This window comes from Halictus rubicundus, chromosome 11 (assembly GCF_050948215.1).
Source record: "Halictus rubicundus isolate RS-2024b chromosome 11, iyHalRubi1_principal, whole genome shotgun sequence".
NCBI lineage: Eukaryota > Metazoa > Arthropoda > Insecta > Hymenoptera > Halictidae > Halictus > Halictus rubicundus.
Genome location: NC_135159.1, coordinates 7,555,688 through 7,581,904, shown reverse-complemented (window position 1 = coordinate 7,581,904; position 26,217 = coordinate 7,555,688). Strand labels below are relative to the sequence as shown.

General features: G+C 34.7%; 4 protein-coding genes and 1 long non-coding RNA gene across 14 annotated transcripts in view; all 5 read right to left on the bottom strand.

The window, feature by feature from the left end:
- LOC143359107 (uncharacterized) overlaps positions 1 to 3,963 on the bottom strand; it is a 42,497-nt gene extending 38,534 nt beyond the window's left edge. Inside the window, exon 1 of one of the 5 annotated variants that reach the window (XM_076796785.1) lies at positions 2,869 to 3,963. The gene's annotated coding sequence lies outside the window, so the exon portion shown is untranslated. The other 4 variants (XM_076796786.1, XM_076796787.1, XM_076796788.1 and 1 more) reach the window with 4 other exon arrangements.
- A 765-nt stretch (positions 3,964 to 4,728) lies between these two features.
- Positions 4,729 to 6,077, bottom strand: LOC143359376 (uncharacterized). Its single transcript, XR_013083106.1, has 3 exons — positions 5,939 to 6,077; positions 5,639 to 5,862; positions 4,729 to 5,559 (listed from the first exon to the last, which is right to left on the bottom strand). It is a non-coding gene; the product is annotated as an uncharacterized LOC143359376 (long non-coding RNA).
- Phkgamma (phosphorylase kinase gamma) lies at positions 6,008 to 11,430 on the bottom strand. 2 transcript variants are annotated; one of them, XM_076797287.1, is made up of 9 exons: positions 10,929 to 11,426; positions 9,715 to 9,884; positions 9,341 to 9,625; positions 9,155 to 9,245; positions 8,901 to 9,037; positions 8,647 to 8,744; positions 7,697 to 7,780; positions 7,007 to 7,165; positions 6,008 to 6,270 (listed from the first exon to the last, which is right to left on the bottom strand). In XM_076797287.1, exons 1-9 carry the CDS (start codon positions 11,018 to 11,020, stop codon positions 6,136 to 6,138), a joined length of 1,251 nt encoding a protein of 416 aa, XP_076653402.1. In that variant the 5' UTR covers positions 11,021 to 11,426; the 3' UTR covers positions 6,008 to 6,135. The 2 variants fall into 2 exon arrangements, with proteins under 2 accessions (XP_076653402.1, XP_076653403.1); XM_076797288.1 differs by lacking the exon at positions 7,697 to 7,780 and having other exon boundaries at positions 10,929 to 11,430.
- An 894-nt stretch (positions 11,431 to 12,324) lies between these two features.
- On the bottom strand, positions 12,325 to 18,334 carry Fidipidine (coiled-coil domain-containing protein 93). The gene is made up of 14 exons (XM_076797327.1): positions 17,973 to 18,334; positions 17,652 to 17,765; positions 17,484 to 17,578; positions 17,304 to 17,415; positions 17,068 to 17,226; positions 16,681 to 16,872; positions 16,360 to 16,410; positions 16,191 to 16,295; positions 15,913 to 16,121; positions 15,477 to 15,793; positions 14,743 to 14,863; positions 14,587 to 14,671; positions 14,288 to 14,441; positions 12,325 to 12,889 (listed from the first exon to the last, which is right to left on the bottom strand). Exons 1-14 carry the CDS (start codon positions 18,021 to 18,023, stop codon positions 12,870 to 12,872), a joined length of 1,785 nt encoding a protein of 594 aa, XP_076653442.1. The 5' UTR covers positions 18,024 to 18,334; the 3' UTR covers positions 12,325 to 12,869.
- Positions 18,335 to 18,829: 495 nt separating this feature from the next.
- On the bottom strand, positions 18,830 to 25,831 carry LOC143359401 (annexin B9). Of its 5 annotated transcripts, XR_013083109.1 has the most exons (8): positions 25,691 to 25,831; positions 22,362 to 22,403; positions 21,684 to 22,065; positions 21,409 to 21,488; positions 21,085 to 21,331; positions 20,589 to 20,770; positions 20,118 to 20,289; positions 19,534 to 19,708 (listed from the first exon to the last, which is right to left on the bottom strand). XR_013083109.1 is itself a non-coding variant. In XM_076797335.1 (7 exons), exons 2-7 carry the CDS (start codon positions 22,389 to 22,391, stop codon positions 19,414 to 19,416), a joined length of 972 nt encoding a protein of 323 aa, XP_076653450.1. In that variant the 5' UTR covers positions 22,392 to 22,403; positions 25,691 to 25,831; the 3' UTR covers positions 18,830 to 19,413. The 5 variants fall into 5 exon arrangements, 4 of the variants coding, with proteins under 4 accessions (XP_076653450.1, XP_076653447.1, XP_076653449.1 ...); XM_076797335.1 differs by lacking the exons at positions 19,534 to 19,708; positions 20,118 to 20,289 and adding an exon at positions 18,830 to 19,464; XM_076797332.1 differs by having other exon boundaries at positions 19,534 to 20,289.
- Between the last annotated feature and the right edge of the window lie 386 nt (positions 25,832 to 26,217).

Sequence of the window (26,217 nt, the reverse complement as noted above, 5' to 3'; positions counted from 1 at the left end):
AAAACTGCGAGCCGCGGTCTCATTGTCGGTACGGCAGAGTGGGAGGTACATTAATCCCGTCTCGGTTCTCAATTCGTCGACCTTGCCGGACACGATTCGACACTCGACGGACGTCATAAAACCTCTGTTTTACCGTGGTGAAGTCGCACGTGTCACACATCTGATCCACGGGCACTCGACACTTCAAATTGTTGCAACGTACGACCGGTTGTTCATGATTTCGGAAACTTTGTTGTTCAATAATATTATTAGCTCGTTTGAACGGAGCTGCAGACCGCACCGACACCACCGGTGTCTCTGAATATGCGTCACGTGACGTACGCGTGACGTAACGCAGTCGCGCGGGAAGCCTCATCCCCTCCCCTCTCCGACTCCCGGAGCCACACGTTCCGTAATACCACACCGGGGCAGATGCGCAGGCGCGGCGTGCGCTTTCCTGGAGCGCACCAGCATTAGCACGCATCTTGAGTCCCGATCGCTGGAAACGATCTAACTGTCCGAGGGAAAGAAAAAGAAAATAATAAAACCGCTATTGTACGGCACGAACGTTTCTTTCCAGTCGTATCGGTGGATCGTCTTTGAGAGAACTGTTTTCATTTTCTTCGTTGTTTGTTGTCTTATCGAAATTTTGATAAAGACGGGATAAAGTTTGATGCACTGGCGTACGATGCGCTTCGAGCGCCCGGTAACCGAAACGCGTTGCGGATCTTGTGGCTTCGGAAGATTGTCATTTTTGGTTTGATCACGGAAATTAATTAGTCGTTGATTATTAATTATATTTGTCAATGGTTGATTATCGTGATTAACTAATTCAATTTGTAATTGAACATTTACATCAGTTGATTGTAATTAAACTTTAGATTTGACAATTTTAATAAGTTCAAATTTTTGGATTCGATTGACTAGTTAATGCTGACAGTTTGAGATATTAAATATTGACCATCACTTTTCAGTGTTTAATCGAAATTGGCTAATCTAATCAATGGTTCAATTAATGGATAAAAAATTGATAAACCAATATTTCGATTGTAATCGTTGATCGTTAATTGTATTAAGCGTATACGTTTGTTGTATTAAACATTGCCCAACTTCGATAAAAATTGATGAAATTAATCGTTATAAATGTCTATGTCGACTGTAAGAGCTATTCGAATTCAAATAGCCCGCCAAAACAACCCGTCTAAATTCGAATAAAAAATGTTAACTGTGTAAACAACTTTAAAATATCAACGTTAGTAAGAATTAACAATAGAAAACTGTGTTTGTTCTCTTTGCTAGTAATCTTTGCATAGTAATTTCATTTAATCTATGTTTACGATTTCAAGAAATTAATCGCTGAAGATTACGAGTGATGTGATAGAAAAATTGTCGTAACTACAAATTGGAAATATAAATAGATATTATTGACCATCAACCGCTGATTAAAGATAATAGTTAATCATTAACCGAGGAAAGTGATAATATATTTGTTAGTTATTAATTGAATGAATGGAGAAAAAAACTGTCCAACTTCGAACAAAAAATCCGTTAATTCAAATAAAAAATTTCAACTGACAATTTTCTATTTTCTACACTCTCGAGATTCGAAGAACTACAGTAATTCTAATCTACAGTAAACATGTATACATACTCGATTTACTAGCCATGATCTCATTTAAGCTCGGATTACCATCACAATGTTGTGAACTGTTCGGTAATCAAGATTTTTCATCCCAATCATTAAATACATTAAATATTGCTCGACTCGGATCAACACATCCGTGTTATTGTAACCGTGTACATTTGCTGGGAGCGTGATTTGGATTCAAATAGCCCGCCGTAAATAATCGCGATTCAAATAGAAAATTTTACTTTCCCGTTTACTGCGCACCCGGAGTTCGATTAAGCCGAGTGATTCCAAACTACGTGAAATTCTACATACGTATACATACTCGATCTACAAACCATGGTCGCATTCAAAGCCGGATTAGATTCGCAGTGTCGCGATGTGCCATCGAAACGATTCACGAGGGTCGTTACGTGGCGTTTGTGCTCGCGAGTATACGAGAACGTGCAGCACACTGTTGTGTAGGCTGTCGGCTGCGCGATTCGCGAGAGATCAGCGAAGGAACGAGGAGGCGGGAAAGGCGAGAGCCGAACTACGTTGCTCGGTCGATTTGAAAACCATCGAGCTCCGAGGCGTTGTTATTGCTAACGGAACAGTAACGAAGTTTTTCGCGAGTGGGAACGATCGTTTGAAAACCGATGGATCGAAACAACTATCACTGAGCCGAAGAGAAAAGGCCATCGAGAATCGTCAGCGAAGTCTCGAAGCGTGCCGTACGCGGAACTCGCTCCTTAAACTGACAAAGCAGCTACACACACGTTAGACGGGCGACGCACGCACCGTTGGCCAATCGGAGCTCTCGGCGGCGTGACGTCACCGGTTGAAGTACCGTGCGATTGGCTGGGTCTATTATGGCACGGAAAACACGCCACGCAACCACCTATACACATGTTAATTAAATAGGTGATAGAGTCCTGTCGAGATAATGCTCTCTCGCAGCGGAGACGTTCGGCCGGGCGTGGTGACGCTGATCGCGACGCGTATCGAAAGCGGAGCGGGCGACTTACGTGCGGGCGCACGCCGCGCGGAGCTGTCCGTTCCGGTCACGATGGAAACACGCTGGAGCCCACTTTCCACGGTGGAAATCAATTTCACCGACAAGAGACGGGTTTCTTCCCGGTCTGTTCACGCGCGGCCGGACGCGAGCTGCGTGTCGCGCGAGGCTTCCTCGTACGGCGGACGATCTCGCGACGGTTCACGGCACACGACGGTTATAACCTGATCGATCTAGCGCGTGGCAGAAACATTTTACAAGTGCTAACCACTGCGCATCAACAGCCATGCTTGCTTGGCCACGATTCACGTGTCTGGGATCCGAGGCGCCGGCCAATCGGCGCGCAGCCCGTGACGTCACCCGGCTGTATTGACCAATCACCGCAGTCCATGTGACGCAGCACTCCGCTGGGCGTGTAAGAGAAGTGTCGAGCTCCGTTGTATATCGCGAGCTAGTCCACGCACTTTTCTCTCCGATTTTCTCGGATTTACGTCCGTAGCATCGCGCGAGACCTTGTTAACCGTGGTTATGGAGGCCGATTACGCGTTTTTAGAGCGAGCTTACCTTCCGGACGACGCCAGAACGGACCACTATCGCGAGAATCGTACACAGCACACCCGACACCCGGCTCGCCCGGGCAAACACTCACTCCGATCTCGGCGGCGTCACCCTCTGCCACCTTTTGTCACGTTCCTTCTCTGTCACATGGATCGCAGGCACCGCGCTGTTGCCGCGTCTACCCACCGAAACATACAGCTCATTGTTTACCTTTGCGCGCGCGCCAAAAACACGTACTCTCGGCTTTTCGAAATCACCGCTCTGCAGCCTTGTCGAAGAAAACCAAATTTTTTCAGCTTTTCATGAAGGAAACACTATGACAACAAGATTTTTTAGTATCTTAATACAAACAATCCTCCTATCAGATGAAGAAGCTTGAATTACGTACACACTCATAATAGATGTCCAGCGTATTACCACAATAAGCGCACTGTGCGCTTCAAACATATTAGACAACTATTATGACTACCGGCGGATCCCGGATCTCCTCTTTCAGAAGCAAAAGCAGCCTGCAATGAAGTTACTAGTCTGCTTTAGTATTTTTGTAGATTGTCTTTTATAAAATTGCCTACAATGTAACATAATATGCAATGGGTTTAATTTCTATAAATGTTCCAAGACGATTTGGTTGAAGACGAACGTTTCGTCTTTAATCAAATTTAATCCCTTAGGTTTCAAAACTATTCGAATTTCAATTGTTTAAGTTGGTAGAAAAATTTATTGGTTTTTATATTTCAGTCTTCTTTAGCACTTGGTGAAAGTTGACGAGATTCCGCTGCAACATAGTTAGACAACGTTGTATAATTTCCGCACTTTGTTAGTTTTTATGTAATTTTGAGTAATGAAAAAATATGAAAACAGCAATAAAACGATGTTTAACATTCTCTATAAAAATCTTGATTTATTATCAAGCACTCTGTGTATGTTACTGTGGGGTCATCATCTCCAACTCGAAATAAAATTCACCGCTACCCCTACAGGTTGCGGGGCCCGGGCCAAGCTCGGCCCTGAAAAAAAACGATAATGTATACCTACATATAGTACAATAAAGATAGTAAAAAGTTGGATGCCCCCTCCCCCCTCAGCTATTACAATTACATTTGTTTATATTTTATCTATTGTGGGAGTAAAAAATGTATATATTTTCGATATTATTAAAACATAATTGTACGTAAAAATAATTATAAAATTTGTTCGCTTGCAAGTTTTAATTGTAAAACATTAATTAATAACAATTTTGTTCTATAGAACAATAAAAAAAGTAAAAACCCATTTTTTTTCGTCGTTTTCTTGTATTCTACAGAAGTTCAAAAAACTGTTACTTTACTGTACCAAATCCTTAGAACAAATCAATGAGGCTCCCGAAATTATAAAAAAAAAGTTCATCGATACAAATGACACAAACAAAAAATATTATATTATTAATTTGCTTAACCACTTATCTTTGAAATTATTTTGCTATTCTCATAAAATTAAAATTACAGTGATGGAAATATCAAATTGTATTATACTGTTGACAATAAAGATGGTTTTTTTTAATACAAGGAATAATAACATTATTTGTTCTACGTTTGAAAAAATATTTTACTTCAAAATATACATTTTACACTAAATATATAACACTATAGGTACACGTATGAACATTATTTTACAAATTTATCTTGATTTAACTATTCTTTGTAACTTCTTATCACATGCTAATGTCGAATTGAATTGATTACAATTTACCTTCTCGTATTATTAGAAATTATGAGACTTACGAATTTTTTTTTAAAGAAAATTGTCCACACAAATTTCTCCTACGATATTTATAATCTAAAACAAATCCAGCAGTACAAAACATGACTAGAATGTGCACAAAGTATACTATAATGTACATACAGATCTTAGTAAATAACATTACTATGGAATACAATTTTCTCGTCACAAATTTTGATCACATTGGAATTTCATATAATTTAAAATTTTTATATGTATCTTTTACTGTAGGTTTTATTCTCGATCGTTTACAAGAGGAATTGTTTCTATAAAGTTGTTTATAAATTGTTGGAATTATTGCCGTTCCATTTATACGCTATAATTAACGCTAACCTTGTAAAGAGGTAAGAATGCACTACAGTAAAAGTATAATTACATAGTAGCATGTGTTGCTGATTTGTAATAAATTATTTGTGTATTTTTATTGCTGTTTATATACAAACGTAAGTAGTGGTCATGGAAATTGTGATTTATTTCAAATATTTGTACCTACAAGCACCTTCTTTGATCATTGAAATATTATTATCATTTTAGTAGTCCCGACTTCTTTCCAATAAAACCGGAACATGGTTCACAAACTTATCTGTACCACTGACAATAAATTCTTTCACGTTCTATTGTGCTATGACAAAATCGAAAAATACTGTAAAGCAGAAAGATTATCATTAATTTAACGTAAAGCATTCAAAAAATAATTTCACAAACAATTTTCAATATAATACTTGATCTACGCATAAAACACACTCTAAAAGTGTGATACTAGTTTGCCGTAGTGTGCCGCTAACAGAACGCCTGACATTTGGAACACGTTTTCGGAAATTTTCTTGTTTACCAACTAAATTTGTTGAGCAGCGTACAAAATATTTCTGGAAAAGGCCATAAATATGCAACTGTGCTTCCGCAGAAAGATTTCGAATTAAAACAATCCAATTTGTGTTTCTTTGTTCTGCAATATCGAGAAAGAGATAATAATTATGTTTACCTGACGATATTGCGCATTCGGTGAACACTTTTATAGTTACCATAACACATTCGAAGAATTCTTTGTTCCTTAATAGAACCAAAGAAAAAGCAGTACAAATATACCACTCTCTATTAAATAACTTATTTATTTTTTCACTTTTTTGTCGTAATGAATTATTTCGCGTAGATACTGTAAACGTCGACTAACAAAAAAAATTCACAATTGTAACTAGGGGGTGCTTTGTTGAAGCATTGGTTATCTGCTCAGATTAGTCACATAGAGGTGCTTCAACTCTGTCTTTGGTGTGTTCTCGAATAGAGCAGCCCGATTTTGTCCTTCGCCCTTCTTCACCCAGTGCCCGTAAACTCTGAACGCACAACCATCAATCACCTGTAACAATTGCACAAAATATTAGATCATAATGATATGTCTTTCGATAATATCGGAAAACATTTAAACACGTTTGAATTTAGTTCCAAAGAATTCCATTCAAATTTAACCTAGACATACTTTAAAAAGAAAGATCGAGTTTCTGGGATAACCGTGAAAGCTGAACAAATGCTTCTTGCGCGGAACGACCCATTAAATATAATTTACTGCACATTTTTGTACAGACAAAGAGTTGTGTTTGGCACAAATAACACTTGGATTTTGATATACCGAACGCGAATCTGGAAATCGTTTTCTCGAACATTTTTAGATTTTGAAATATTTAATTTTAAAGCAAAAGTAAAATTGTCTGCTTAGTAAATTGGTTTGCGCTTTAACGGTAAAAACTATAAAATTCTTTCGTACAGCAACTGATTTTACAGATTCTCCTAATACAGTTATTTATTATATAAAACGTTTACACGTGTTTAAACTTGGAGCTAAGACAAAAAAATTTCTTGAAGTTAAAACTTCGACTTTTTCGTAATTTAAAATTCTTAAAAACTAAAGATGTTTGAAGAAAACGATTTTGGGATTCATATTTATCACATCAAAATTTATAAGAATGATTTTTAAAAAGTTGAAACTTGTTGGACAGTGTTATTGAACAATTTTCATGAACTTAAAATATTTTTAAGGTTGTAGACTTTTGATAAATATTTAATACTAATTTAATAATAAATTTGAAAAATTGTACCTTTCGTAAGATTTTGATTCTGTAAGGGTCAGTGCATGCCACTTGCGTCGAAAGAGGTTCAGGTGTTGTGTGAAGTCGTTTGATACGAACAACTGCACGGACACAAATAATAGCTAACTGGAATCTTTTCCTTGCATTGAACGACTTTGCCTTTAATTCCTGCAGAAAAAGTTAAGCAATGATAGAAATATTTCAAAATATCCACATAACATTTCATTCAAAAACAGCTTGCTGCAATAAAAAATAATAAAATAGAATAACAAGAAACTGTGTAAAACGAAGCGAAGATAAAAAGTAGAATTAATTACAATAGGAAAGGCAATGCATTAAATAGTTTAAAAACGTTGAGATCACGGAATTTGTTAGTCCTGAATTTTCTCCAGTCTACTTTATGAATCTGTTCAAACTTTAACTTCTCATGCAACGATAACAGATGATTGTTAATTAAGGTTCCCAACTTTTATATGTTATACAATTAATTTATGCACAGTTACAAGAGTCGGTTATAATTGTTCACTTTCGTATGAATACTTACCAAAATTATAATTTAGAAATTCAAACAAATAGAAACGAAATAAAAGTTTGATATTAATTCAATCCAATGTGTTAATTGTTATTATATTTTAATTACGTGAAAGTTATATAAACCCACATGTAACGGCAAACAAAATAAAAACAAAAACAATTTACCAAAGCTAATTGAGATATCCTACTCAGACGTCGAGAATTAGATGATAGCGAACGTTTTAGAGGCGCAATGTCTTGATCCCATAGCTGTAATTCCAATAATTTTCGATTTATATCGGTGTTATGTTATATGATCTCATAGGAGACAAAGCAACGACACAAAAATTGTTCGAAAATCGATGCATGATCATTTTCTTCAAAAATAAATATAATCTCATCATGAATTGATAATGTACAACACATAAAGCATAAGAAGAAAAATATGAAATTACGATCGTAATACCGTCATCTAGAAGTGTATAAAAAAAAGAAAGAAATATTTATTTTTCTATTCGAAACTATATAGAGTAACCCAACTAATTCAAGCGCCTCGAATATTCCGCTTATTGTTGATAACAGTTGAGTGGCAAATATTATGGTCAAAAATTGTTCTCAAGGTCATTGTTCTTCAGATTTCAAGGTCACCCATGTATTTTTTAAACGATACTCCATGTTTCTTCTGATATTCTTGCAAAGCATAAAAAAAAACAAATCCAACAACTATAATAACCATACCAGTGGTATGGTTACAGAGGTCGTTGTTATCGACTTTTCATTTTCTACAAAGATATCGAAGAAAATATGTTCATGCCCATAAGAAAAAAACATCTATAATACGGAAATGTTAAATACCTTTACATTCAGATATAAATATCTTAGGATTAAATGATTAGGACGGAACGGTTATTAAGACTGTTGAATTCGTCTTTTTATGCTCTATAAGGATATAGAAGAAAAAAATATAGGATTTCATTAAATTTCTTATTTACAACAATATTTACCCTCTGAAACCTAGTCATGGTGTTCTCCCCTGACATTATTCTCTACTATCAATAATAAGCGAGATATTTATGGTGTTCGATTTAGATGAGTATACAGTGTAATTATGTACAATTATGCAGTGATATACTTACAACTGTATGGAAAAACGAATGTTCCAGTGCTTCCTTAATGGAAATCCTCTTTTTCGGTTCGACCACTAGTAATTTTCTTATCAGATCTTTAGGTGCTTCTGAAAATGCAATTAAAATTTAAAAAATGAAAATTTAGATTAATAAATGGAAAATTATATTTCAACTGCTTGAAACTAAAATATGCATTGCATTTAATCAATGCTTATTTTATTAGTGATTATACATTCCTGATTTGATCTTCAATTAAGAATTACCTGTTATGTCTGCCCATTCGGGAGATGTGAATGAGTAATTGCCTTCCATGATATTTCTAAGCATAACCATTTGTTTTCTATGCCAAAACGGTGGGCAACCAACTAACAAAGTAAACATAATTACTCCACAAGCCCATCTAAGAAGAAATAAATAGCAATTATCTGCATAGATAATTCATTAATGTACCACACTGTTTCAATTATAACAGTGTATTGAAATACAAAAAGTTGAATATAAGTTTGTATCAACTTACACGTCTACTTCATATCCATAGCCATCTGCATTCTCAAACATATTGCACTTTAGCACCTCTGGTGCCAAATATCCAGGTGTACCACAGAGATCTGCAAAAGAAAATCAAGAATGCAATTTATATCTTCTTATCGACACCAGAAATATATTCTATTATTATTATTATTATTATTATGTAATTACGAACCGTATAGTTTGTCTGTTCCCTTTAACAACCTGGCGAACCCAAAGTCTGTTATTTTAACATTTAGATTATCGTCTAGCAATATATTCTCAGGTTTCAAGTCTCTGTGCACTATTTCTTGATTATGTATATGTTGAACTCCTTCGAACACCTGTCTCATAATATAGCGTGTCTTTTTCTCAGAGAGTGTAACCACAGATGTGAGGTAGTCAAACAGTTCTCCATTCTTACAAATTTCAAAGATTAAGAAAATAAATGTGCTTGATTCAAACACATCATGCAATTCAACTGGAAAGAAATATTATAAGATTATAATTAGAAATGTATTTATTTCTTTTTTATTGTATCATTCTTTTCTTTTGGAATTACGAACTTACTTATGTAAGAATGCCCAGCGACTCTACGAAGGATATGTACTTCCTGTAACGTAGCATCTTTCATAGTATTTCCGTCCTCGTTACTTTCATTACTAATATCTATTATCTTAGCTGCATACTCTACGCCTGTTTCCTTTTCTATACATCTTCTAACAGTGGAAGATATTCCTCTGCAAACATTATTGTATAACTAAACTAAAGAAGGACTAAACAATATTCCTAAAAAGCTAGGCTTAATATGATCACAGCAAAATATTAGAAAAAGCTTAGAGAAATTTGTATTGTTGTATGGTCGTGAAAAGACTGTGAATCTTTATGTAAAATAACAATTGTTTGCATTGATCAATAATATAGGGTAGTTTCATAAAAATTAATTTGCTCTCTTAATAATTTTAATAGGTTGTAAATAATGTAACAATCTTCTTGTTTCTGTTTCACCTACTCAGTTGTGCTAGAAATATATAAAATCCGAAGTCTACTCATGAAAGTATTGAAACTCTTATTCAAAATTTAAGCTATAAAATTAATTATGTTAAACTCAGGTATGGAAGGGTAATGTAAACAATGTAAGATACAAGTATCATATCAAATTCTACAAATACACAATGTACACAGAATTTGAAATGAGTCAGGTAGTGTTTCTGACAGTTATGAAATAGACTAATGTAGAAACTTTATATAGTGAGTTTGTGCTTCACTGTGAATAATATTAGTTTCTATTATTCATATATTGTGATATACATTGAAAAGCTAGCGCATAGCATTATACAACCTTTTAAAGCCATAATCAAAGCCAGAGAAGACCCCAACTAAATACTAATATTTACTACAATCGACATTTTGTCGATTTAAATGGTTCAGTAAATATTTGCATAGAATTAATTAGGATAACAATTAATTTTAACGTGTAAACATACACTAGACAAAAATGCTATGACGAAGTATACGTGAACTATAGTTCAAGTATCGTTTTATTCATTTCGAAGCTTGTTATTGTTGAATTCCGTGGATTTAGCTTCATCGAATTATGTAATTGTACAGGTTAGGATGCGGCGAGAATCTCTGGGTTCGTTCATAGTGATTGCAACGTATGTACCATGGTCTAATAATACAAACACAAAACATATCTATCATGCTACGCGTACTGGGCAAGACAAATAAAAATAGTACGCTATGTTGTTATTTTCTTGTTTCGAATGGATCACGTGACGAACCTTCCAAGGATTTCTTTGGGCTCGTATTTCGCGTAGAATCCCTTCGCCGCGTCCTTGTCCGGCAAGAGGTCGTCTCCTTCGTCTTTTGCCATGATTCTCTCATGCGTGTGTCGCGTTAAAAGCCACCGTGTAGATAGCACATGTTCCTTTAGTTTGAAAGGAACGATCGGATGGCTAGTCCGTCCGATGCGATTGTCATATTACGTATTTTCTCGTAATATGCTACCCGATTCTTCTAGCTACATTCTAGGGACCGCTAATAAACTAAATCACTGAACACCTCACCACTGGTTACGGCTACGAGTCCTCGAGAATACGAACGAAACACGTGAACACATTAAAACACACTGTAAGGGGGAACAATGGCGACAGCTCACACAAAGCGACGAACGGAGAGGACTCTGACGGAGTGAGGAGGAAAGCACCGATGCTTGCGAAAGGGAAAACAGACGGCACAGAAGTACATGTACTTGTAAGCATACAGTCAGACTCATAATTGACGGCACAAACTTTAATTCACACAATAACTTTCTTATAAATGGAACAAACGACTTCAGTTTTTCTGCCAAGTTAGATGGACTAACTACTTTGCTGGATAATATGTGATGAAAACTTTGGAAAAATTGCGTTTGATCTGAACTACGAAAAGAATAGTGAAAGCTCATTTTCACAATTTTTCTATTTCGGCTTTTAACGAAAATTTATAAAAGGCGTTAATTATGAAAATTACAGTTTTTTTTTACGATTTTCAGACTATTTGTGCCGTTTTATTATACTATTCGACAATTGTCATCATTTTTAATTGTTTATAACTCATAAACCAATTGACCAATTTCGATGAAACTTTCAACATGTACAGTCAGTCAAAAAAATCTCCATTTACAGCCTTTAAAATGATGTAACTTTTTAAAAAGTGGACCACATGACTCGAGTTTTTTCAATTTAGAAGGTGTAGTTTACTAAATGATGTTTAAAGAAAATTTCAAGAAGAATGTAATTGGCAGGAATTGCGAAAAAAATAGTAAATATTGATTTTACAACTTTTTTTATCTGGGTCTGCAATGAAAATTTCTAAAATACATTTTACAGATCTGTGATAATTATATACATGCTGAAAATTTCATCAAAATCGGTCAAAGGTGAAATCAGCTAGAAACATTTAAAGATGATAACGTATAAGGGCGAAATTCCTGACAAGGACGAAAATCTGCAAGTTTGCTGTTCTGTTTAAAAATTGTATTATTTTTCTACATTTACAAAATTCTTTATTCAATACCAATGCACTTTTCTTTGCAACATGATTTTACTAAGCTATTAAAAGTAGTTTAAATATCGTGGTGTTCGATTCGTGGATCACTTTGTATGCACGTGTTGGAGATACAAACTGGCGGGAATTTTGTTGGTTTTCCATCATCACATATTTACATTGTTAATAAACATAAACTACTCGGAGAGTACAAAATTGACAAACTGGTGGGATTTCAAGAGACATATTGGAATTTTGGCCAAAATTTGTGCGTCATTTAGGGAAAAGAAATTCTAATTTACTGTTCTTATAAAAGTTGTAGTTTTCATCGACGACGGGCTACTTTTCCCGCCAATTTCAAATAAGCGCGTTCATAGTTTTCAATACACGAAGGTAATAATGAATGAAAATTTAATTGCCCACTTAATTTTGTCCCCAACTGTACAGTAAACCTATACTACCACAGGTCTAATAAAACCGTCACGTGACTATAGCGTCGACTATTTTAAATAGCGGTTGCAATTGTTTCGCGCAACAATTTTTTGGCAACCTCTATCAAATTCGAGTAATCGTCACTTTTTATCCACCAAACCATCTAAATTCAATAAAACAAGGGACAGATAAAACACGAAATTTTGATTTACATTGTATATTTTAATAATTATGGAAAAGAACAATAGTTCTGAAATGCCAAATTATCCTCGTGAATACGAATCTGAAAAATAGTAACATATACTACGTTCAGTCTAAAATTTAAATGTTTTGACTTTTAAATATAAATAAAATGATTTTTTGCTTTTTTCAAACATGAATGCAATAATTTCAATAAATTGGTTTAGATGCAGTTATCAATGTAAAAAATTGCGATTCAATTTAAATATAAATATTAAGTTAATTAGGTTTATATTTGCAATTAAAACGTGATAACTACAGTGTCTGACACATTTATTAGGATAAGAATTTCAGACTTTTCTATGTCAGACTCCTGGTCAGCTAAAATTGGCACCAAACTAGCTATAGTTGCTGAAGGTCATAAAATATAGTTATATTGTGATTGACCTGTATCTTTTCCAAGAAAGGCCTAACTTTATAGATAATTTTTAAGTAGAATTATCACACAGGTTTCCTTACGCAAGAGCATTAATGTCATAACTCTGTAAATAATTTAATCAAAAAGATTATGCAATTCATTATTCACAAAACCTTGCACAGTATAGAACACATCTTCCTATGTATAGAAAGATTGATTAATTATTTAGTAATTTTGAATGAATTTGTGAAATTTTTTACGGACCTAACATATTTTTTTATTGCAGCCGACGGGACGTGCAAAAACATGCTAATCACATAGAACAATAGACACAAGTTAACCATTAATCTCGCATGCAAAAACAAGCATAACATTTTTTTTCTACCTGTTTCAACACCTCATATATTTTCTAATTTATGAAATTTCATAAGGACTTAAAAATCCTCACTTTACTAATATTTATTTTATTAATATTAAGTATCAAAAGTATACTAATTCTGTAAGGATTGGACAGGAGCTGAGCAAAGTTTGTATTTACTGTACAAACCGTTTCTCGAACTTGTTACGGTATATTTATAACTGTAAGGAATATTTCGGTTACAACGACTTTTTGACAACATAAACGATAGTTTTATTAAAAATAACAATTATTTATAAGCGCGGCCATTTTCTCTGTTGTTGAAAATAGCAGCATCTTTTAACACCCGCCGGCTAATTACACTTTCCATTCATTTTTTAATTCTTTATGCGTTGCAATATTCAATACACAATCCTTACAAATGTGATGAACATTTTTTCCCCTAATACACTAAGTGTGTTTTTGAGAAATTCAATTTTGCAGGAAAAGAAACATTTCCGATTTTGGGGACTTTTAGCCTTTAACCATAATAGCTGTACGAATGTTCCTTACATAGAATAATTCGGTATACTGTTTCGAGTGGAATGATATATATTTTTAAAATATTTTTTATACGAGCGGCATTTTCAATTTGATTTTATAAGAATTGTTTGTCGGTTACTGCAACGCAAAATATATGTTGGGTAGTACTTTTAGAGAGTAAAAATACCATAATTATTACGGACCTCGCAGCTGTGCGAGTAAGGCCTCATTTTTGCGACATTCGATAGTCAGTTGCCTAACCGCAGCAACATATTTACGTTGTTGTTCTATCAGAGAAGCAAGTTGTCGACTAAGCGCATCCCTTCTGTATTTTTCATCCGCACATCTTTTCTCCACCTACAAAAACGCGATCCCTTCATTAAAATGGGTAAAAGTTACTTGCTTTACTAGATAAATATTTATAATAAAAAATATTTGTAGAACCCAATTTATAAAAATTGTGGATGTAAATAAATAATTGAATGAGAATGAAATTAATTACTTTTGCTTTGTTGCGTTTTACACCACCAACGATTGCCTCGAATTGCTTTAAAAATTGTTCCTTGCCGCTCGTCGATGCCATTGCCCTGGCAAAAGCATATAAAAAAAACGTCAAATATTATTATACATAATAAATAAATAATTCCGAACTACTTACTCATTATAATTATCTTGGATGGAGTTTAACAACGACAACTCCTTGCTTAAATAGAGTTTTGTATCGTCTAGAGTATTGTACAACGTATAATACTGTTTCGTTTCCTTGTGCTTGGCTGAAACTGTAATTTTTACCATAAAAATATAGAATGACCGAAAAAATGCGTGAAACAAAAGTTGAATGATTTCAGAGGACGCATTATCTGATGTAAGTGAGTTCTCCTATGTAGATCTACAGAGGACAAACGAAGGTCAACTTTCTTTTCTAAGTAGAATAATTCATTTTTTAATGTACTAGTAGATGTAACTTGTGATTGGGGGTGTAACTCAGTGGTAGATGTAATTTGTGATTCTTTGCAAAAAAAGTACTAAGACTTTACTAAAACCCAAAGTACTAAGTCCCGAGCACTTTAATTTAAATATGGCGCAGTACTCTACAGTTGCATTGAAATGTTTACCGAACTAATGGATTTTAGTCATAAATGATTTAATAATTTTTCATAGAATAATCGTCCACTGGCGCATTGAAAAATATATAATTTTACTTAAGAGAACAAAGTTGACCTTCGAATGTCTTCTACACTTCAACCTACGATAAATATATTTGCATAAAGTCATGTGTCTTATGAAAACATTCAACTTTTATCTGAGACATTTCGTTTTTAGTTTCGTAAACAATTTCGAAGATATCCGAGTGAGTCAATCCAAATGAGTCATCTTGTGTATCTGTTTAACCTTGATTATAAAGCTCCATGAAACGTCTTTGATACTGCGTGAGTTCAGAGCGACCAGGAACATCATCCAACTGTCTGGTCAAGGATGCAATGGCTCTGTTCTTCTTCGCTAATTGTAGTCTTGCTTTTGTTACTGCTTCTTTTTGTTCCTCATACTCTTTCAAACGGTCTTCTTCCTCTTCAGAGGTTCCACTTTCGATGTCTTGCAACTTACCACGTAAGATATTCAAGTCTGACTTGCATTGTTCTCGGAAATTGTGTTCCTGCTCCTTCAAACCGTCATGCACTAACAATAGTTCCTCCAAATGTTTGTAAACACTGCAAAATTTATATTCTGTTGGATATTAACCCTTTGCACTCAGATGTCCCCTCTAAGAGGACATTATGAGACTAGAATCGATGGCTCCGAGTGTAAAGGGTTAATAATAAGAAGTTACCTATCCTGTTCATTAATCCCCATTTCCTCTGCTTTCTTCAGTGAACGCTCAATAGCTTGTCGTTTCACACGAGATTCATTAATTTTCTCAGTTAATTCTGAAATTTGAGCAGATAAACCATCTTTATCTTTAGTTAATTTTCGCACTCGATTTTGTAGTACTGTTTTCTGTTTCTGTAATGCAGTGAGTGCCGAAGAACTTGTAGTATCCTGCAATGAAGCAAAATAACCATAACAAAATAAACTAATTTACCAAACGTTTGGTAAATGGAAAATCACCTGGCTTTCGGAAGTCGACATAGTTGCATATTTTTCAGCCACTTTAGCGATTTCTTGAGCCTGAATTCCAACGATGTTGCCTACAGCTGCGACACTTAAACGAGCCTGCATAAAGCATGATTAAAAAGTAACTAATTAGTAATAAATATTTATATGCTTAATTACTCACCGAACTTTCCTCAATGGCAGCTAGATTTCCTGCTAATTTTTCTGTATTCTCCTACAAAAAATATTGTGCAGTTTATTATCCTGTTATTATTGACAACAGAAAAAAATGTCCAAAAAATTTTTCATCTTCTGACATTTGAGGTGCTTAAGTTAGTTGGGACACCCTGTACTTAAAAATTTAGTGCTAAATAAGAAATAGTTTGAAAATCCCACCTGTGGTGTATCCTATCAGCATGCATGAAAATTGAATTCATTTATAATTTACCTAGTGTATGCACAAACTTAAAAAATATATGAGCATATAATACGAATATTTTCTTACTTTTTCTTTTAAATCTTCTTTCGCGTCGATATCCTTAGTATCATCAGCACTTGCTATTGTTGGTGATCCAGGAGCTTTTGTCGTATAGTATAAAGGTGCTTCATACTCTAATACTGTGCCAAGAAACCTGGTAGATTCGTCTTTGATAGAACCATTTTTGTGTTTGAAAAGTCGTCGTGGTTCGTATGATTTCTACGAAACAATCTTAATTATTTAAAATTACTTTTACACGTTAAACGAATAGGATCATCCAAACAATTGTGTTAAGAATTTGCAAAATGCTTCACCAGAAGTGAAAACGTTAATTCATATTTTAATACAATGATAAATTTTAAGTCTTTTACAAGGATATTCTATAATGTTTTTCATGCTTCGTTATAATCTTACTTTAATCAGCCGAATGTTCCTTATTAGATTTTCTTGTGCAGTTGTTCCTGTGCCACCGTCTTCGACGAATGAATGCTTTTTATGAAACTGGTTGAGTGCAAATGATCGAACAAAATCTGCCATTTCTTCTCTGGTCTCCATCGAGCGTTTCACCAACCACTGAAACGTTTGTCATTATTACAAAGTTGTAAAGAAAAACAAGCATGCAATTATTTATTTCAAAGAATAAAGAATACCTGAATAACTGGAAAAATGTGAATACAGTCTAAGCCTTGAATTTGATGTGGTTCTATTCGGTATGGACAATTCATTTTGGGTAGCATAGCTACAATTTTTTCAGTTAGAGCACTAGAATTGTAAATATTATAGAATACATAATACCATTAAATATTTTAATTATTTTATAGAGAGCTTACATTTTTTGACCTATAGTTAAATTTTCACGGAATAGAAGGTCAATGTCTACGTCAAAGTTGCAAGATTCTATGCACCAGGTCATTCCACCGATTACCTAAAGATTATATTATTTAAGTATTTTCTTTTTTATCGTAAGAATTATTTTTAAAGGTTTTATATGGATTTACCTTATCGAAATTTGATAAACCTTTGATTCTGGCTCTAAAATACCCCGCAGCCAACAGTAAATCGATGATTTCTTGAAACTTTTTCGCTTGTTCTTCATCTTCGCGAACGTCGGCCTGAAAAATTTTTCAAACGTCTTTCAATTTCCCGCGGGTTGTTTGACAACATATGCTTCTTGGTACATAAAAACTAGACGTAGCAATATAAAAGCGAACATTGTAAATTCGTGAATTGACAGTTTGGGTCTAAGTTAAGAAACAATGAACTAATGTATTTTAATTTTTTGGATAAGTTTTATCGGATAATAAAAGTGAGAAACGTACCTCAGTTGATTCTGAGCTTTTCAGTATTCTTTTCGGTACATCGTTTAGCATGATTGTTTTATAGCAATTTCAGAAATCACAGTAACTATAACATCAGGCATGTATCCTCTATATTCTTAAAATTATCTAAATGTTTTTTGTATCGTAATCATTTAGTAATTCATGTCACTTTAAATGACCGAGGCTGTCTACCGTTTCGACCATTTTGTTCTTGGACTTTAAGCCAGCTTTTCATGTAACCAAGTTTGCAAGCAATTTTCAATAAGAATTCATAGTGAAGTGTATTTAGCAATTATTGGTGTTTAATTCAAGCTCATCGAGCTTTATGCTTTACGAAATTAAGCGCTCAAAATTAATTTTTGGACTCGTAATCCTCCTTGTGATTCTGCATAATGATCCTATACCACAGATGAGGTATATATGGGTGTGCCTCGTTTGTCATAATATAGACTAGATTATAGATTATTGATCATCACGAGTGATTCCATATGATTTATTAAAAATTATTCTCGGTAACATTTGTTTACGCTATTTCAAGATTTTATGGAGTAGATGATTCTTGTTGAAATTTGGTCGTGAGAGTGGTAACAAAGAGATAAGAATCATTTGTAACTAAATATATTTATATATTAAATATATATTTACTCTTTAAATTTCTATTTTTATTAATTTATCTCTTCCTAGAATTTTATATATACTTCCTTAATCATATGACATTATACTATTACCATTATTTTCTCCGATCTCCTCGTGTTAATAACATTTAAATTACATTTCTTTGTAATAAGAATACAACGATTAAAAAAATTAACACATATATATATTTCGTCTGGGGAATTAAGAACATATTACATATATCTATTTCATAAATAGACTTTTATTTTGCAATACAAGATTAGAATATAATGTTTATTTAAAATATCCGAGCTGCCAACTTATAGCTGTTAATTAATACATTGAATCAAATATTCAAGAATAAATATTTTCTAACATTTTTAAATATAGACACATCGTCTAATAAATTTATAAAATCACGTTTGCAAGATAAAAACGATATATTCAAGAGTAAAAAATATATAAAAAATGTGTATAATAAAATTCACACTACTCTACTGTATTTTTAAAAATGGAATGTAAGTATACTTCTTTTTTCCTATCTCGACCATCTAAAACTTCTATTACTGATACAACATACAGCATTTAATTTTCTTGGCCAGCTAAACATTTTTAATATCGATCTAATTAACAATTAGGAATATATAATTTCATTCTTTGGTTCAATTTTAAGAGTTTAACACTCTTTAACAATTTTCCAATACTTAACCTTCACTCAAAATTATCTTGAACCTTTGGCCTCTGAGTAATGGCTGCACTAATGTAAACAATAATATTTGAGTATTAATCCGGATAGAGAAACGGCCTATATATGTAGATCGCAATCCTAATTCAGCATCGCGATCAGAAGTCTTTTCCACTCGGCGACGCAATCGTTCTGCAAAAAAGAGAAGACACAGGTGTTCTCGATATACGTTAGACCAGTTCACGATAGTAAATGAACAGCTTTCCGTTGACCAACGTGCAGATTTTATTAAAAACAAATAGTACAGTTACGTGGGAGGCATATTATTCACGGTTCTGAGGTTAGGCGTGCTCTTACAGAGAACAGAGCCCTTCCATAACTTTCATTAATTCAAAAGTGCGATCAGAAGCCGCTTAAATTCTTCGCCGCAGTCGCTCTGTAAATGCAAACAGAATGTAGAGAGAATTAAAGCAACGCTGATGCTGTACAATTAGTATAATTCCTTATATCTTTCCCGGGAATGTTAAATTTCAATCTAAAAATCGATGTCTTTTAGTATAGTGTTAATCGGAAATCGCGCCATATTTTATAGCGTCACGTGGGACACAGGTTAACTTCAGAAATATTAAAAATATTTTTTAACGGTCCCAGGCAAGGCTTATCAGGTTAATTGGTCAAATTACAGAGTTAAGTGGTGATATTGGGAGAACGAATTTTTAATAACAATATAAGAAATTATTAATGTAATTTATTCATCTAGTCTCACGGAGACTATGTAAGTATTGTATTGTTGTATTCTGCGCAATAAGAGTATCAAAAAGGCAACCACGCAACACCATAATCACCGTTATCATCGGATTAACATAAGCATCTAGAAAGCTTCGCGAGTCGTCATAAAGAACGAATTGCACACTGTAGAGTGTATAATGTGAAACGAAAGAGAAGCTGTCGAACATAAAATGTTTTTCATCCAAGTAGAGTAAGCAAGAGTCTCTTGTAGTCGCCTGAGCAGTCGTCCTGAAATTCATGGAAAGTCATGGACAGCCGAAATATAGTACAGTAAATAGTTAAAAATCGTTTCGAGCAGAATTACAACATATATGTGCACGGTTATGTGGGTGAAAAGAGGTCTCAACCTCAGAGATTGTTTCTGCAAAAGAACTATAACAATATCGTGACAATAAGGGAACACTTCTTCCAAAAACTTTGTCTAGAGATTGAGGATTGAAATTGAAATTATTTAGATTTTAAAAGAATTCTGCAGAATTGATCTCAAAGGCTGGACTATGGAACTACATTTAACAGTCTCAACTTACGTCAATGTCGCCAGCAAGTGACTGGTCATACATTTTTTGGTAGGTTTCCTTAATGTCTCCTAAATCAATCTCTGATCTAGCAACGATTATTCGGATCAATGTCGTGTCATCAGTTCCCAGTCCTTTCATTGCTTTATGGAGCCGCTTTGCGAAGTATCCAGTCTTGTCTCGGGCGCATCTCACTGAAACAAAAAAGCATTAATTAAAGTAGACAATTGGTTTTCTCCATATCTTCTTGGCCGATTTCGAATTTTACATAGATGGATTTGCCATAGAGTTTTGGATCTTGAACACAAATCTGAAAATTATTTTTACCTTCCATGTGTAATTTCCGAAAAAATGAATTTCGAACAAAAATACTAGTTTGTAACTTTGAAAATGTTGCTTTAATAGCTGCAGTTATTCAGTTGTCAATGTATACTAGATACATAAACTTGTTTATATCGATTTATTGGTGATTAATTTTTTTAAACACTGGGTGTATGCTCTGCCTTACCGACTGCGAGATAGCCATCTTCAAGGGCGCCAGAGAATTCACTCTTGATGGTGTCCTCGAGGCTGGTTCCACTAAGACGTTCATACTCGCTGAAAATTTTTCGCAATTGAGGATAGCTTCTGGTAATTAAAATAGCATTAAATGTGCTTTCGTCTGTTCCCCATTGGCCTTCACCAGCCTCTATCAGCCTCTGAGCATCCTGGGTAGCTTCCTCAACGTCCACATCGGGATTTTCATCTCTGTTAGCCTGTTGGCATTTTTCAAAATTTGATTAATTACGTGAATTTTTAACCGCATACATTTCTATTGATAAATTTTACTTACACATGAGAGAGAAACTAGCAGCCTCTTAAAATGTCCAGATGTGTCGCTCTTCAGATCATCTTCCAACTCGCTTCCATACACTACAACCATGATTTTTATTAAATTTTGTCTTTCACTTCTCGGAACGTTTAAAATATTTTCAGATGTACAAATAACAATCATTCAATAAAAAAGTATTTCTGTATTCTAGATTTACGAAACAATAAAGCTCAATAAAGTTCATTAAACAGTGTATAATTTTCCCTTTAAAAACCATGAACTAAATTTTTCCTCACGTTCTTTATAGACAGCAGATATGGTTTTAACGCCGTAATTGCTCAGGGAGGCCAGGACCTCGATAAGAGCTCCCTCGTCAGTGCCCATCCCAGAAATTGCCTTGTGTATCTCTTTAGCATAGAACTCTGGCAATGGTGTCATCAGCGCTATAATTGCGTTTTCGAAATTGCCGCCGAGCTCCGACTTCAATTCGGAGATTAGGTCTTTTCCGTACATTGTCTTGAATTTGTCTGCAATTTCAAGACGCTGCACGATGCCACGATGGGCCAGCACGTCGATGATCGTTTGTTCATCGGTGCCGAAACCCTTCATAGCTGCACGCAGAAGAGCTGCATCCTCTTCAGGGTTGAAGGGGTCTGCAGGGTACACTGTTGGTGTGCACTGGGAAAAATTTTCATAAAATAAAATAAAAGAAATTGTATCATTTTCTGCATTTCTTTCACTACCAGTTCGTGTAGAATACAGAAATGAATTCGAAGTATTTTTACTGAATCGATTTCAAAACTATTTCAAATTTAAATATTTTATTCCTTATTCCATATCCTTTTCATATTTAAATAAAAATCTCTAAAAATTTGTGAAAGTCCATTAATGAAAATAACATTAGTGAAGAAATTATAACTTTATTTTTTTATTTTTGTAAATATTTGTAAGTTCTTAAAAAATGTAATAATTACCTGCACGTGGTAGTACTGGCTAGCCGACATTGTTCAGATTATCTGTAACAAAAAAGTACAAATTGTAAATTTCTGAAAAATACATAATATTTAAATATAATCCTTTAAACGCATATATAATTATGTATACATATAATTTTTAAAAAATCCTAGTAGTGTCTGTAGTAAAGATCGCGAATGTAACTTCGTTTTTTAATGTTTGTGTTTGAAGCCATAGTCTCCTTCACACCTCTGGCATTGGATGTTATGAGTCACGCGGCATTGCAAATGAACTCTTATTTATACCCAATCGCAATGTTTTGTGGCTGGAGAGATAAAAATGATTACGCAAATCATTTGGCGCATTTGTGATATAAGAGTTTCGTGAAATGTACTCTGTCGCTGATAAAGATGTAACAATACGATTTTCCGCACAGGACTACATTAAAATGTAAAATAAGGTTTTTTATCGGAGGCACCGTTTTCAGGAACGAATTCGCTCGATAGACTTCATGCTCCTTTTTTTTGCTCAATTTTGCACAACGAATTACATGACATGATGAAACCGCGTAAGAGCGCCACCCTCCGATTTGGATAATTTTGTAATATGTTACAGAAATCGATATTTTGAACAATATTTTCCTTTACATATTAGCGGCGGTCTCGCTTAGTTAATTTTTTTTTTCGACAATTTCAATTGTTAAATTTATAGTTTCGGCATAAACGTCGATAAACCCTCCTACAGCCTTGCCTGGGTCTATTCTGACCAGAATATCAAAATAGTTACTTATGCTAATTTTTAGTAATTAAACTAAACAAATAGCTGTTGCATTAGGAATAACAATAATATGTCTACAAGAGGTACGCTTCAAAATATATTAAAAAAATGAATAATTAAAGCTGTAAACGTTCCTAAGCATCGTCAATTAAATAATTATAAAAAATATCCGCCGTTCGTGAATTAATAAGTAAGCACTGTTAGATTGGGATCGATATGACGCTATGTATATCAACAAAGAAGATAAATGTTTGAGTATGTATTGACGTCGTGGGTATATATAAACCAGTCACGATTAACCCAGAAACGCTGGAACATCAGTCACGAATTGACAGCTATAGTACTTAGTTTAGACGATACCCCGGAACAGCCAACCGGCGTCGAAGGACTTCAACGAACAAGAACGTAATAAACTCAATGAAATCGATAGCATCAACGAGGTTCATAAGGCTGTCTTCAAACTGGCGTCTAGAAACTTGTTTCCAAAAACATGATTACTCAACCCCGACATGATCTAGAATCTCGGCCCTAGCAACCAGCGGCGGATCTAGGCATAAGCTTTATGGGCTGCAGCCCAGGGCCGCGCTCAGTCTAAGGGCCCCCTTCGCGACCAAGAGAAAATAAAAATACAAACAATTTACATTAAAAACTCGAGAAAAAATAAAATATAAACAAATTTTTAGGCTTGGATAGACCCCCAAATAGTGTTAGCCCAAGGCCCTAAAATTAACGGTCCGCCGCTGCTAGCAACAAGTATGATACTCATTCTAAATTCACCGATTCCCCATAAAAAAAAGTAACGACTCTAAACTGCTGCGAAGATGAAATTCCAGTCTCCCTAATTTCTCCGAAAAATGTAGAGCCGTTAATGAAACAGCGAGTTTGAGCACGAACCCGTGGAAATAGCGTCCGCGTCAACGAGAGCTCGTTAAACTATGATCTCATCGGTTGAGAAATGGCGAGCGAGAAGATTCGAGCAAGGAAACGTGCCAAAAAATAGATGCTAGTTGGAAGTTTGTATTGATCGGCGAAGAATACGACTAACCAGGGTGTGGCAGAGCTTCTTGTGACGGAATAGCGGGACCTTGGTTACTGTGATGTATGCCGGTACCGGTTCCACACGATTCTCGGAGGCAACTGAATCGGCCGGCTACTCGGCGACTGGCGTCGCAGATACTTACAGGATTAGTGGGAGCCACCAAGCGGAGAGCGTACAAATTGGCACGGAAATTCAACAATACGACGACTCACGATTCGTCAAATCTACGTTCCACTCGGCTACACATCCGCACTGCTGTTTACGGTGTGTTTTATCGAAAGAAGAAGCTCAATGTACGTCACAGTCATACTAGATGTCCAGTGCGGTCCTATATCCTACATACTGTGCGCTTAAAGTGGGATGGACAGCTATTATGACTATCGACGAGCTTCAGACCTCTTCTATCCAAAAACAGGTACTTTGGGCTAGGTTGGCATAGGTATTGAAACGTCGATCGGTGCCCCAAACTTTCAGCCCTCGTATAGGAACCTGAGTCCACTTTGATTCGTGACAAGCTCATAGTCATAATAGCTGTCCACTTCACTCGTATGTTTTAAGTCGGAAGTAGTCGGAATGAGGTGAACGGATATTACGAATACAGATACACTCTTTCGAGAAACAGACGTCAAATTAACAAAAAAGTCACGCTTCTCGTGCAAAAGGGGAATGGTATTTTAAGGCCATGAGTAATTAATTCGTCTTGCGTTGTTTTGCAGTGTCTAACACGAGGAAAACAACTGATACGAGGAAATACACTGTTTTTCATTCGGTTTTTTTCGTGTTACTGAAACTCAAATTCACTTAATTGAAGACTTTGAAAGTACTGTTGGTATTTATACGTATTACGACATGTTCCATCGACGAGGTTAGTAACGTAATCGGATAGGAATTCGAATTGTGCTCGGCAAGGAATACTGACATAATAGTTGAATAGTGTAACCATAACTTTTGGTTATCTTTGGAGACAATAGAACTTTATGTAATCGACGATGACGGAATTATTGATCTATTTAATTATTTACAACATAATTCAACAATAGTAATTGTATAGGAAACTAAAAATTGTACAGAGTGGTCCAAACGTCAGTACAACATTTTAATATGGAATAACCCTTTTGTTTTTTAAAAATGCACATGTATTTTTTCGTAAACAAATTCGAATGTTAAATGGGACTATTGGACCGCTTGAAAAACTGCAATTTTTTAAAGTGTTAGAATAATGGGATACAATGAATAATAATAAATAAATTAATAAATTACTATAATTATCACCGTAGCTGAAAAATACTGAAAGTTTAATTTCGAGACTAAACTAGAGCCCAGTTGGTAATTTCAAGTAGATTGTAAAACATCAGTTTTTCAAAAATGTTGGGTAATTGTTTTGAATATAAAAATTAAATTGTTAAATACACTACAATTTGTTGGATAATGGTTAAGTTTACGGTGAAAATTGAATTTAGATTTCAATACAAAAATTAAATTTCAAACATTTCAATGGCGATGCAAATATTGTCAGTGGAACTGTTTCTTTACCTTGTCAGTGCACTGGAGAACTGTCGAGATACCGGCAGGAATCAATGTCACTGTCACTAGTTCGTCGAGTCGGTAGATAATTGCCTACAAATTCGTTGGAGTTGGATATTGTTACGTGCACCATGCGCGTAGGTAGACTGTGCATCGGATCATGGTTGTACTATGTATATAAAGAGTAGTCCGAAAGAAGAGGTGGTGGGAGTGCGTCGACGTACGGATGCCCGATGACAACCATTATCACGCTATAGTTACAAATTGTTTATGCGTCACAGTTCAGTGGTCTTCATTAATAAAGTTTTCAAACGAAACCCTCAAACGTCTAAATACTTTATCAGTACTTTTATCACTAAGTGCATTATGCTTTTATCAATACTTAAAGGACATTAAAAATAATGCGAGTTCGAATGCCAAGGACAACAATTGACGATACATAATGCTGTGTCCTGCTGGTTTAAACAATTATTTAAATATATTTAAATGTTAATAATATCATACGAATATACATCATCGTATTTGGGAGACTTTTG